At 37.8% G+C, this 12,213-nt stretch overlaps 1 protein-coding gene across 5 annotated transcripts; it reads right to left on the reverse strand.

Moving 5' to 3' along the window:
* Positions 1 to 432: 432 nt before the first annotated feature.
* wu:fi75a02 (uncharacterized) lies at positions 433 to 11,493 on the reverse strand. Of its 5 annotated transcripts, none has more exons than XM_066658602.1 (9): positions 11,153 to 11,493; positions 10,144 to 10,427; positions 9,301 to 9,630; positions 6,409 to 8,449; positions 5,982 to 6,038; positions 5,366 to 5,562; positions 4,283 to 4,415; positions 4,108 to 4,179; positions 433 to 3,846 (listed from the first exon to the last, which is right to left on the reverse strand). In XM_066658602.1, the coding sequence occupies exons 2-9, from the start codon at positions 10,406 to 10,408 to the stop codon at positions 3,576 to 3,578; spliced, it is 3,366 nt and encodes a 1,121-aa protein (XP_066514699.1). In that variant the 5' UTR covers positions 10,409 to 10,427; positions 11,153 to 11,493; the 3' UTR covers positions 433 to 3,575. The 5 variants fall into 5 exon arrangements, with proteins under 5 accessions (XP_066514699.1, XP_066514698.1, XP_066514696.1 ...); XM_066658601.1 differs by having other exon boundaries at positions 4,283 to 4,416; positions 5,355 to 5,562; XM_066658599.1 differs by having other exon boundaries at positions 4,283 to 4,416; positions 5,340 to 5,562.
* Positions 11,494 to 12,213: the final 720 nt, after the last annotated feature.

Below are 12,213 nucleotides of genomic sequence, written 5' to 3' on the forward strand. Positions count from 1 at the left end.
TCCTTTAAATTTTCTCTCATCGTTTTGACAGTTGCGGCATAATCATGGGTGGGCAGTGTAGTAGATTATACCATCTACCTCCTATTAAGACAACTGGGTTCCTTACTTGGGTAGAAACACTCTACACCAGTAAGTGTCCTTGGAAAAAACTCCTAAATTAGTATTGTCTGTCTATAACATGATTACAATTGTGAGTTACTGGATAAGAAATTGTGCCAGATGTCAAAGATTTATTTAACAAATTTATTGATCCTGAAAAAAATGTGCAGAATGTGTTGTTTGCTCTTATTTTTGGTAAGATCTTGTTTAAGTCTTTTGAACAACATTTGAAGTTTGAGACTTTATCTCATCAAAAAATGTTTTAAAAGAAAATCATTGGTTCTGTCAACATGAATTTTATTCATAAAATATTTATCAAAATCAAAATGACAACAATCAAATGTACTTAGGCTATATTTAGTGTTGGTTATGCTTCATTCCAAAATCATAAAAGAAAAAAAAAAAAAAAAACTGGTGCAATTTTCTAACACTGAATATATTAGGGATGTTGGAGAACAAAACATCAAATAAAAATGGCCATAATCATGAAAAAAAAAAAGCAATATCAGAATAAACTTCTCACAGCAGTGTATGCATACAAAAACCTTTTCCATAACGTTAAGGCCAAAATGTTGCGCTTCACAACAGCTCAGAATCTCTGGGGTTCTACACAATGATATTGATATGCTATGCATGTCTGTTAAAAACGAGCAATTTTGATACTGTAAACAAGACCAGTTTGTTTTTAATGTGAATATGCTAGTTATAAATATAAATACTGTACTGAAGCATAAGCTACATAGTATATAATGGCATTTTTGAGACAAAGCTGTAACTAGACCTTAGATGCGGCAACTAGCAAGGCTAAATTCTACCTGGAGACCTATAATGTCCACTGTAGATTTGCAATTTTAGTCTGTACCAAAAAAAAACATTATTCAGATATCCAGAGATTAACAAACACAACTTGAATTTAGAAATTACATTTCCCAAATACAAACAATTACTTGAAATTTATACTGTGGCTAAGAGTGAGCAGTGGTAATGTTTATAGCTACTGACAGTACTAAGGATATGTCAAATTCTAAATTTAAATATTGTGGAATTTAATAAGCAAACTGGTAAACCCAGAGAATAAAGTGTTCTAAACTAAAATAAATAACATACATGCTGCATATTTCATGATTGTGCCAAAACTACTAGACATCCAGAAACAAATTATTTCCAAATGATTTTTAGAACATGTTTAGTCAATGTTCAGCAGTGGCAGCACAGGAGTATGGAGACGGAGGAGGCGGAGGAGGGGGGCAGAAGAACCTCCTGATATGAGTCAAGCTGATAATTAACTCTGAGAATTATGGTTAAAACAAGCAAAGAATATATTCCAGGTTCTGGATCTGGAGCATCGAAACTAGACCTCTTCTGGGCCACAGCACTTGGAGTCATTAGCATTCCTCCTCTTTAAAACACATCAGACTCAACTCCTTGGAGCATCAACAAAGTTAGAAGCCAATGAATATGCTTATATCTTCAGAGCTGTGTCCTGGAAAGTCATGGAGGGCAATAGCAATATCTGCATCTTACCTCAATTTAACACATTCATCATTGACTGTATATCTATAATTTGTTAGAAGAGGAGCCAAAACCTTGGGGAAAAAATCCTGTGCATGGCTGTGGACCTCCAGGACCTGAGTGCGACGGCCCTGTTTAAGAAGCTAAGATAAAGGTAATCAACTCACACACACACACATACATACATGCGTAAATGCGCATAAACACACACAAAAATGCGTAAAGAAAATCCTAGAACTTACAGTCAGTATTAGTACTCTTTGGAACAGTTAGACTTTGCTTATTATTAGGTGAAGTGACAAGAAACACTCTATCCATATATTTTAATGGCAGTGGTGAGGACAGAGAATTAACATTCAGATTGTGAATGATTAGGAAAGCCTTAGATTTGATCACAGAATGGCACTGAAGCCACTAGGAATGACAGGTTCTGCTCAGTGATTTATTTGATCTAATATGCCTGTAAGAAATCAACAATAGGTTAATGGCAAAGGCTCTTTTTTCACGACTGTTGCTTGCTGTATATGCATTTCATGGATGAGGACAAACAGCAGACATGCTGCTCACAGTGACGTGAGGTAGGATGTGGAAAGTGCTCGGTGTGACGGGTGACTACAATGTGCTTTCAAACAGTTTTACTAAAACTGTGGTTCAGATTTGTGCATGGTATCTCTATTTCACATCACTGGGACCAACAGAGAAACCTTCTTTGTCAGCTTGTTAACTGAAATAATATATATTTTTTCACTGTCACAACATTTTTACAACTGAAAAGAAGAATTTTTTCAGATGAAAACCACTGATACTTCTGACGTTCCACTTTGTTTCATTTAGATTGAGTCTGGCATTAAACAAAGAAAACGGTCATTCATAGAAGGTCCAAGCAATATAAAGCCATTTTCCAATCACTTTTATATATATATATATATTTCTTAACAATTATCTTTGTTTTATGACAAAGCTGCAATGAAGTGGCACAGAAACAAATATCTAGATTATTTTTTCTTTTGACAGATTTTTACAATTGTTTAAATTTTGTGTTGGATTAAAGGACTAAATTTGCTTACATGACATAAGGTCTGCCAACAGATGAGCTGCAATCGATATCACCTCACAGCAACTAAAAATATATAGAGCATTAAACTACTATCAAACTGCATTAATATATAAATATTTTTCATACATTGATTCATTGTCTGTAACTGCTTATGCGTTTCAGGGTCTTGGTGAATACAGAATCACTGGGTGCAAGGCAGGTACACACCCTGGAGGGGGCACCAGTCCTTCGTACAGCGAGAGACACACACACACACACACTTACACACTTTTGAGTCGCCAATCCACCTACCGATGTGCGTTTTTGATTGTGAGAGGAAACTTGAGCACCCAGAGGAAACCCATGCAGACATAGGGAAAACACCCCAAACTTTTCACAGTCACCCAGAGCAGGGCTTGAACCCAAAACCTCCAGGACCCTGGAGCTGTGTGACAGCGACACTACCTTTTGCACCACTGTGCCACCCTGATCATAAATATATATATTGAATAGAAATATTGAAAAATGCATACTGTGTGCGCGCATGTGTTTAAGATGAAAATAATTTGATATACTTAAAAACAAGGACTGAGGGTTTAAGTTAATGTATTATCAACTTTTACATAAAGGACATGGGAATTAATGAAGCAACTAAAATAATATCTTTTAATAATATCATTCAAATGCATAATTAAATTAAATAAATTCACAGCAGCTTTTAACAACAGAGGTAATGTCCCCTCTTCTCCCAATTAGGACTGGCACAAGCTTTATTTTAAATAGCAATGCCCCAGTGCTCAAATACGTCTTGTTTAATGCCAGACTGTATCTGTAGAGTGGTGAACAAAATGAATGCTTCTAACATGTAGAATTCACCAGGCCAGTTGTGTTGATATCAGTGTGGTGACTTTAAGGATTGTCCTGTGCGTCAGTCCTCCAGTCCTTGCCGGGAGAAGAATTCTTCCAGTTCACTAAGTCGCTCTATAAGCATGACGTCCAGGTCTGCATCTTCATTTTTACCCCTACGAGCCCTTCCCCGAGGGCCTTTCATGCGCAGAGAAGTCAAGTTTGCCTTGGCTCTACGTTTACGTGGCAATGTAAAATCTGGAAAGTCTAAAACACGCTTCCTTTTTTGCTGTCCTATGCACACCAGTGTACCATTCTTTTCTTTTGGCTCTTCAAAAATGGTCTCCAGGCTTCTGTGAGAATGTAAACAAGACCCATTAATGCAAATTACATAGAAATCCCTTTCAAAAACAAAATTAAACTCAAAATTAAAAATATTTCCCAGAAGAAACTGAGTAGAGATTAAATTAGTCGCTGCACTGAAACTGAGTTTAGAAGTGAATTTGTAATTTAGGAAAAATGAATGTTGTAATTCTCAGATTTCGATCTTTACTGTGTATTAAAATTAAAGCAGAGTAAGCAAACAAGCAAAACACCTAAATCGAGACCCAAACCTGTTTGGAGTTGGAGATTTGTAGTTTTTGTTGGTGTAAATTTCCTCCAGACTAAACTCCTTCTTCTTTAACCTAGGGAATATAAAATCAAATAAAACATTACTCAGCATTAGAACTGCTGACAAATTAGAAACAAATATAGAAGAAGCAAGAGTCAGGCCTCCTGGTAACGGACCGCTTTGGTTTGGGGAGCCCCATTGGTGTAAGGTTGTTATCCGGTTTGGGGACAGTCTTGCGTATGCGAATCTGGGAAACTCTTTTAGACCGGTGTCCTGGCTGAGCAGATGTCTCTGAATCATAAAGCCCCACCTATACAAACACACATAACAATAATCAATTTCTCAATCCCATCTGAAAGATCGATACTGGGGCAGAACCGATCCTCATTTCCCTCTAGGCGGCAAACTCACACTTCCTCCTTCTCAAGCTGGCCGTGACCAATGTGAATATTCCCTCCGGTCTTTGTATATTTTGTTGTGATCGGACTCTGCTGGCCATTGTAGCCAGGTGTCATCATATCTCCACTATCTGTATCTGTCATTTCAAAATTAAAAGCCCCCTGTGAAGTTTTCATAAAAGCCGAAAGCGGCAGCTGAACCGAGAAAAACTGTGGTTTTCATTTTTTGTGACTGTGAATATTAAGGTACACGACCACTTCAAAGTGGTCTGGGGATTACGATTCTTGTTTTGAAATGTTCTATTTTTACTCTTGCAGTGCTGTATTAGGATTATTATGGAACTTTAAAGGAGCTTTTCAAAGACACTTTTTCATAAAAAAAAAAAATATATAATATAATAATAATAATGATAATAAATAAATAAGTAAGTAGCTTGGATGCAGGCAATTTCTTTCTTAATACAATATATTGAGTGTCAAGCAGATACACTGGACTAATTTTAATAAATATAATGTAAAATATAAGTAACAGATTGGGACTCTGTATCAGTAGATACTCAATATTAAAAGACTCAGATCAGGAACAGGCAAAAAAAAAAAACTTGATCAGGACATCACTAATAACAGTGCATTATCAGAAACATGACTTGAACTTGCATTTTTCTCATTCTAATCATTTTAGCATAATCTTTTAAATTCAAAATGTTATGGGAAGTATTGAAATATATTTTCATAGTAATGTAATCATGAATGCCTGTCACAATACACAGTTAAAATTCATCAAAAGGCAACTCAACCTATATTACATCTGACAGCTGGCAGCAAAGCTTCTTACCAGGGGAGAAGATACCTGTTTACTTTCCTTGGAGGAACTCCTACTGTGAAGGCAAGGGTGCTTAACATCTGCAACACTGATGGCAAAATTTTGCACTGGCTCAGTGGGGGGCCTATCCAAACATTTGGGACTGGAGCCATGTTGTACAGGGTGAACAGTGTTCCACTCTGAAGTCAGAAGAACCTTTGTGAGCCGACGTGGGGATGACGGTAAGGAAGAATTCCTGTAAAAATTAAAATGGCAATAAAGAGCCAAACATAAAGCAACCATATATCTAGAGTCTAATGCCAGAATTCAATCCTGTAATGGCTATTGTCTACGTTTCATTAATTTTATTTATGAAAATGTGAATTTATAATTCACTTTATATGTTATTTAAATAACAAAACCCATGCGCAGTGATTCAATTGGGCATTTCATGTAACATGTTAAAGGCAGTTTGTTAATTTCAGTCGCATTATTACTAGGGACTATGTTAATAGCTCTCCCACAAGCAAATTTTATTATAATCAATATAAAAAAATTTGATTAAAAAAAAAAAAAAAAACAAACAAAAAAAATCTCTATATCAAAGACCACACTGTATATAGTCCCTGATATTCATTTGCAACAGTCTACTGTGCAAATGGGAAATTTGCCCACCGTGCTGAAGCCTTTTTCCTGCTGGGAGAAGCCTCTTGACTCGATCGTCGGGCATAGCTAGCAATGCAATAAAGATGAGGATCAGATCATCAGTACTTAATTTTTTTAAAACCCAAGCAGCATGCAGGCACTGTTCTATAAAAACTCAAAGTACAAGGTGCGTTATACCTTTTTCAAAAGAATTCAGTTAAACTATTTATGCTTAAACTGCTATTAAAAAAAAAAACTATCATTAGGTGACTCATTTAGTCATACACATTCATAGCTCTAGAAATGATTTCACAAGCAATGTCAGCAATATGGCAGTAAAGCAAGACAGATGTAAAAGCTAAAAGTAGCAGTGGGTTTAGGCATTTTTTCCATAGCATATGTTACATTTTCATGCAATATAAATGAATGATAAATAATAATTATCTTGACAACTCACCAGTGATCATTATCAAGACCTGGTGGACCAGTGCAGTCAACCAAGGGTCGAAGAGGATGACATGTGCTCTGCTCTACAATTTGTCTCATGACCATTTTAACAGAACATTGTGAGAAAGATGTGAGAGGGCAGCTGAGGCATCTGTGGCGAAACCAGAATCTGAAGGAAGCAGGAGAAGACATAGCCAAAACCGTGCTAAGACCTGCCCCAGAGAAGTTTCCTTTGCTTAAAATTGATATTGGGAAACGGGTGACAGCCTGAAACTCTTGTGTCAAATTTGGATGTTGTGCAGCATCTATGTTCACTAGCCTTTGAAGAGATGGAGCATGAAAAGTTTGGACCAGAGCTCCACTCTGTGAGAAAAATGGTTGAGTAGTTTCTTCTAACATCACCAGAGGTTGCCAGGGCTTGGATGGGTCTAATTCTGGAAAGGTGAGAGACAAACCATCAGGAGCTTTCTGTAAAGTCCAGCTACAAGCATAACGGTTCTTTCTACAGTGATGTTTGAACTTAGATCCAGCCCTCCTGTAAACAGTCCGGGTTGAGACAACATCAGTAGAGGGGCTGAATGGCATCAAGCGGCAAGCAGTGTCCGAGAGCTCCTTCAAAAGTTTACTAATACTGTGGTAAGACAATATTCCTGGTTGAAGTATCTTTGACAACCCATTCTTGGGAGTGGGCCATTTTGAGTCGGTTAGTGGCAAAAGTAGTTTCCTTGTTGTTTGGTAAGCATTATATGAGTTCACAGATGGCACCACTGAAGTGACTAACAAGTGATGAGAATTTGGTACAAGAACTGGAAATTTACCATGGTTGGGGAATTTTATCCTTAAATAGGGAATTGTACCATTCCTTGAGAAATTTTGTAAACTCATATGCTTAGATATTTCTTTCAGTTTCTTGCCATATTCCTTTGAGCCTTTTTCAGCACTTGGACTCAAAGTGTCTCCAACAGAAGCAAGCAATACCTCATCTGATGCTGCTCCGCCATCTAAGAGTGTAAGGCCCTTCTTGAACAAAGGCAAATCAGATTTGGTCTCATTTTGTCCATTAGCCAGACAAGTAATCAAGTGAACACAATTAGTCTTAAGTTTGTTAGCAGTAGTTTGTGACCCTAGCTGTTCAGCTGGAGAGTGGGCAATCTGGGTAATGCAATTGGACCCAATTTCATCCGAATCTTTTGTGGAATGTGACAACAGAGCCAGCTGACCAGCAGAAACTGTCAGCTGGTCTGCTGTTTCTGAAGATGAACAAATGGCACTACCATTCAAGTCCCTGGAACAGTCAGTATCCTCAGCAGTGAAAGAAGGCAAATTTGGTTGTGTTGATTTCTGTAAACACACACAAGATGCAACATATTCACAATGACATGGTGGTCCCGCCTCCAACCCTTCAGTGGAGTAGGGTTTTGAAGAGCACTGTAGACCCTGGGAGAAGCTATTGTCTGTGTTACTTTGCACAGAAATACACAGTGATCTTGAAACAATGTGTCTAGGCTCATTTTCCAGTCCTGTGTCTAGCTCTTGAAAGCCTGGAACAGACGTGTTGTTGTTCTGCATACACTCACTTTGCCCTGAAGAAGTTTCTGCATGTCTGATGTCAAGAGGACTGTCTTGAGAAGAAATTATTGTTGTCCATGGATGCACAATGCCCTTACTTGCTTTAGGAGAGACTGTAAGGGCAACAGTGTTGAATCTCTGTGAGATTTCAATGCCATCCTTTCGTTCATCTGAGCCCTTGTGTTCTACTTCCATATTCGGATCTTGACACTTTGAAATGTGCGAGTAGTCATCCTGCAAAAGCTCACACTGTGCTGAAGATTCTTCCTCGTGTCCAGGTAAATTTTTATCAAACACTATGGAGCTTGGACCCTCTGTGTTTTCATCAAGATCAGGACGGCAGGGAGAGGACACCATTGTTGTCAATGAATATACAGTAACCTTACTTTCTTCAGGAGTTTCTGTACATGTAACAGAGCTGACACTCTGAGAAGAGGCTTTGGAGATTTCAGTGTCTTCTTTTGGCTCATCTGAAACCTTTTCTGTGGGAAAAAAACACATTATCAGTAATAGCCCTAATACCATGGGTATTACTTAGGGAAAGGCGGTACATTTTTCATACTGTCATACCGTATCAAAATATTACCACGGTATACGATATTATCATGGGGTGGGTGGGGGTGTGCACTGTCAGGCTGCATGGGTCTCATATCTGTGAGCTGAGGCGAGTGAAGGATTTGGGGAGTGGGGTGTAGCACTCGGCTCCCAGAGCTCCCACAGCGCTCCCTCTTTTTGACTCTTAAATGCACATGAATTAATTCATTCGCCATGTACTTAACTTAGTCGGAAACAGGACAGAAATTTGACACATCACACATCCCCACTTTGAAATACAGCAGTACCCAACCCAAGAAATATTGTAACCTGACATATTGACAGTTAGCCCTGTGTCCTGTATTCACCTTTATCATTTCAATTCAGCAAAACTGGACGGCTGTTTTGCAAAACGATTTCGGAATGATTAAACATTAGGGACTACCCAAATGCCAAATTGAAGTTAAACGCTATTTCAGTTCTGTGGGTAAATTTAGGTCAGCCATACCGAAGTACTATTTGAAATTTACTATATTAATGATCTCAACTCAATACGGCAGACAAAATCATTCCTTTCTGACACGGCTGTCTCTAAAATGTAACAACTATCGCGTGTTAAAACAGAAAATTACAATGCAGTACTGAACTGCTGCTGTCTATTTCTAGCGCTACCTATCCATGTGCTACACATTTTATTAGACACAATTATACAGAGCAAACCTAAAGTCTGCTCTACACCCTTTATTAATATTTACTGATCTGAAAAGCATTATTTCTGCCTCATTAAAAAAGTCCTTACCACAAGTGGAAGCAGGACGCACATTCCCTTTTAGCAGAGTCCTTGAAGACCCCTGAATAATATCTTTGTGGAGGTTATTCATTTCACTGTGAAGCAGTGATAGGCTCTTGCCATGTGTAGTGCTTTGGGCATGCAGCTGCTCCATCCTCTGCTCAACTGCCTCCAGCCGCTGTGACAAGGAGCCAAGGGCACCAGTCAACAAGCGCTTCATCTCTGTCTGATGGGCTACAAGGAATCGCTCCAGAGCACCCAGTTGCTCTCCAGTTGGGCCAGCCGGAGGAGCAGGTGGGAAGGTTGGTGGTTCCCATCCTCGAGTTTTTACCATACTCACTGTTAATAAAAGAAGTGAAAATTTGTTTTTCAGGTATTTTGAAATGTAAAATAAATATAATAAATTATTTAACAATGATTAATTGAAACGTATACACATGAATAAATACTATGGCAAAAACTTTTAATCGGCAGGAACTAATCACAGAAATAGTAACTTAGTAAGAGATTTCCTTTGAGCACCTTTGAACAATGAATTCATGCAGACAGAAGAAGAAATTAGTCTGTATAGAATGCAGCTATATCTGTACTATGATCAGAACAAAAACAGAGCCAAAAAAAAAAAAAAAAAACAGTGCTTGTTTTCAAGCCATTTCTTGATGGTTATGCAGTGAGAGCACTGTCTTGTTGAAAAATAAAGTCTAGTCATTTGTCTTAAGTAAACTGGCGCGAAATCTTTCAGTAGTTTTCTCCTGTAACCCATTGCATTATCTGCTTTTCCGTGAAATAAAACAGTTAATCCTGTTTACATTTTTCAGTGGCAATTACACTGCAATAAAATAACTTTACTACCTTCCTCTGTAGCAGCTTGAAAACAGGTGTTGTTTGGTCCAGGATTGATTCCCAAGGCACTTCCTTTCAGCTCTGAAGAGGTCTGAGTGAATTCACGTTCAGTTTCCAGGCAAAGAGGGCCATTATCTTGTGTTTGAGCATCTGGTAGAGAGTACAGCATTCCTTCTGATCCAATATCTCTACTTTTTGTTTCTCTGCAACTCATGAGTAATAGGTCTTGATAGAGTGAGGGCTGTGGGTTTGCCCCAGTTGCGGAACTAGGCATCTGCTTCTCTGTTTTGGGTCTGTGAGGGGATTGGACAGCATCACAAAAGCAGCTTGAACAGGAACAGCACAGTTGGAAAACAACTCTGGGATTTTTTTTGTTTGATCACAGCTTTAAAATAGAAAAATAATGAAACACCTGTACAGTATGAATCAAAACATTTCAAAGAGTTAAAATAAAAAGAAGCTCAAGCTTCAGCTTGTACACTTATTTTTTTTAAAAATGCTCAAAAGTAGGATTACAAAATATCTTACTACCTTAATTAAACTGTAGAATTCCACATTGATTTAAATAGTACTCTGATCTTTCCATACAAAAAAAATGTTCAACAGGCAAAGACATAAGCTTTTACTAGTTTTGCCAGCGTGATGATGCACCACAGAATGTACTCTTCTGTATAAGCACATACTTGGTTTGGCTCTTCTATTGCCTTCAAGAATTCAACCTGCGGCACTGAACATCTCTGAACATTCTCAGATTCTAGACAGTTTCGACGGGGTGTTTGCCGTTCACAGGCTATTAAATTGATTTTCAAACGGACATTAAAACGTGCCAATACATTTTGACGACAGACAACACTCTATCCATGTTTTTCCAACAATAGCAGGACTTCAAAATATCAGAGTAAACCTCAATATCGGAGGTAAATAACAGGACTAACGTTAGGCTGAGATATGGCTGCCTGCACGAAGGCCAGCGAAACCAATGGGACGTTAAGGTTAAGAGAGAAATACAGTCATTTACCTCAGCTACAAATAAGTGAACGAGTGTTCGTAGTGCACTGAGAAGTCAAGCGACAGTGAAACAGTTTTCTTCATTTCTTTGTTTCTTGTTCCATACCAGTCTTTCTAAACGTGAATCCTCTAAGCTACAACAAACCGTTTCCGGCGGCGTAAGTGGACGAGCGATTCACCAACGATGAATGAGCATTTTGATCCAGCTAAAAATTACAAAGCCCCCGAAGTAATTTCCGTGGGTTTATTACAACGGTCTGTAGAGCGTTACGCGATCAGTCACATGTGTCTGCTCTGCTAACTTTATATATTTTTATTACCGCCCAGTGTTAGGCCGCTGCAGCGACGCCAAATACTACAATATCGCATCTACTTCCGTTCAGCGCTCTATCGGTGTTTAGTCCCGCGCCATTGGTTGGCGCTTGAGACTACACGCATCCTATTGGCGGCTCAATGTTTATGTTTTAGAAAAGAAAACAAAACGCTTCTACAATACTTTAACGTTTTTTTTAAAATATGTAGTAAAATTAATTAAAATCTTAGCTATGTTTATCGCATGACAAAAAAAAATAATTCTGGGTATTATTCTAGGTATTAAAAAAATCAGAATTAGTTTTTAATGTCATTATTAGCTTAATATGCCACAATTACTAAAGGTATGTCTTTCAGTACATTATATAGGCATTACAAGATTTTCTGTCACCAACTGGAATTTATTCTGAAAATAGAAACAAATTGAAAATTTAATGCCTAAACACTTAAAAATTATGGTTATTTAGTAAAGAAAATTGTTCTATATAGAACTCTGAACACTTGAAGAAACTTATGCTAAATGATCTTTGTGTCATGAAAGGTTCTTCAAGTTGATTGAGAATGTGCTATAGATGGTTCTATACAGCACCTTTTAGAAAAGTGTTGCAAAAACAGTTCCTCTATTGTTACGATGCCCTGTTGCCACCACAATCCAGAAATGGATTAAGTGGAAACCATGATGTTGATGATGACGACATAGTATGTCAGTTGTATTATTTTTATTTTAAATAATGTTTTTTAGCAATAATTGGTTTGGTT

This window comes from Hoplias malabaricus, chromosome 2, assembly GCF_029633855.1.
Source record: "Hoplias malabaricus isolate fHopMal1 chromosome 2, fHopMal1.hap1, whole genome shotgun sequence".
Taxonomy (NCBI): Eukaryota; Metazoa; Chordata; class Actinopteri; order Characiformes; family Erythrinidae; genus Hoplias; species Hoplias malabaricus.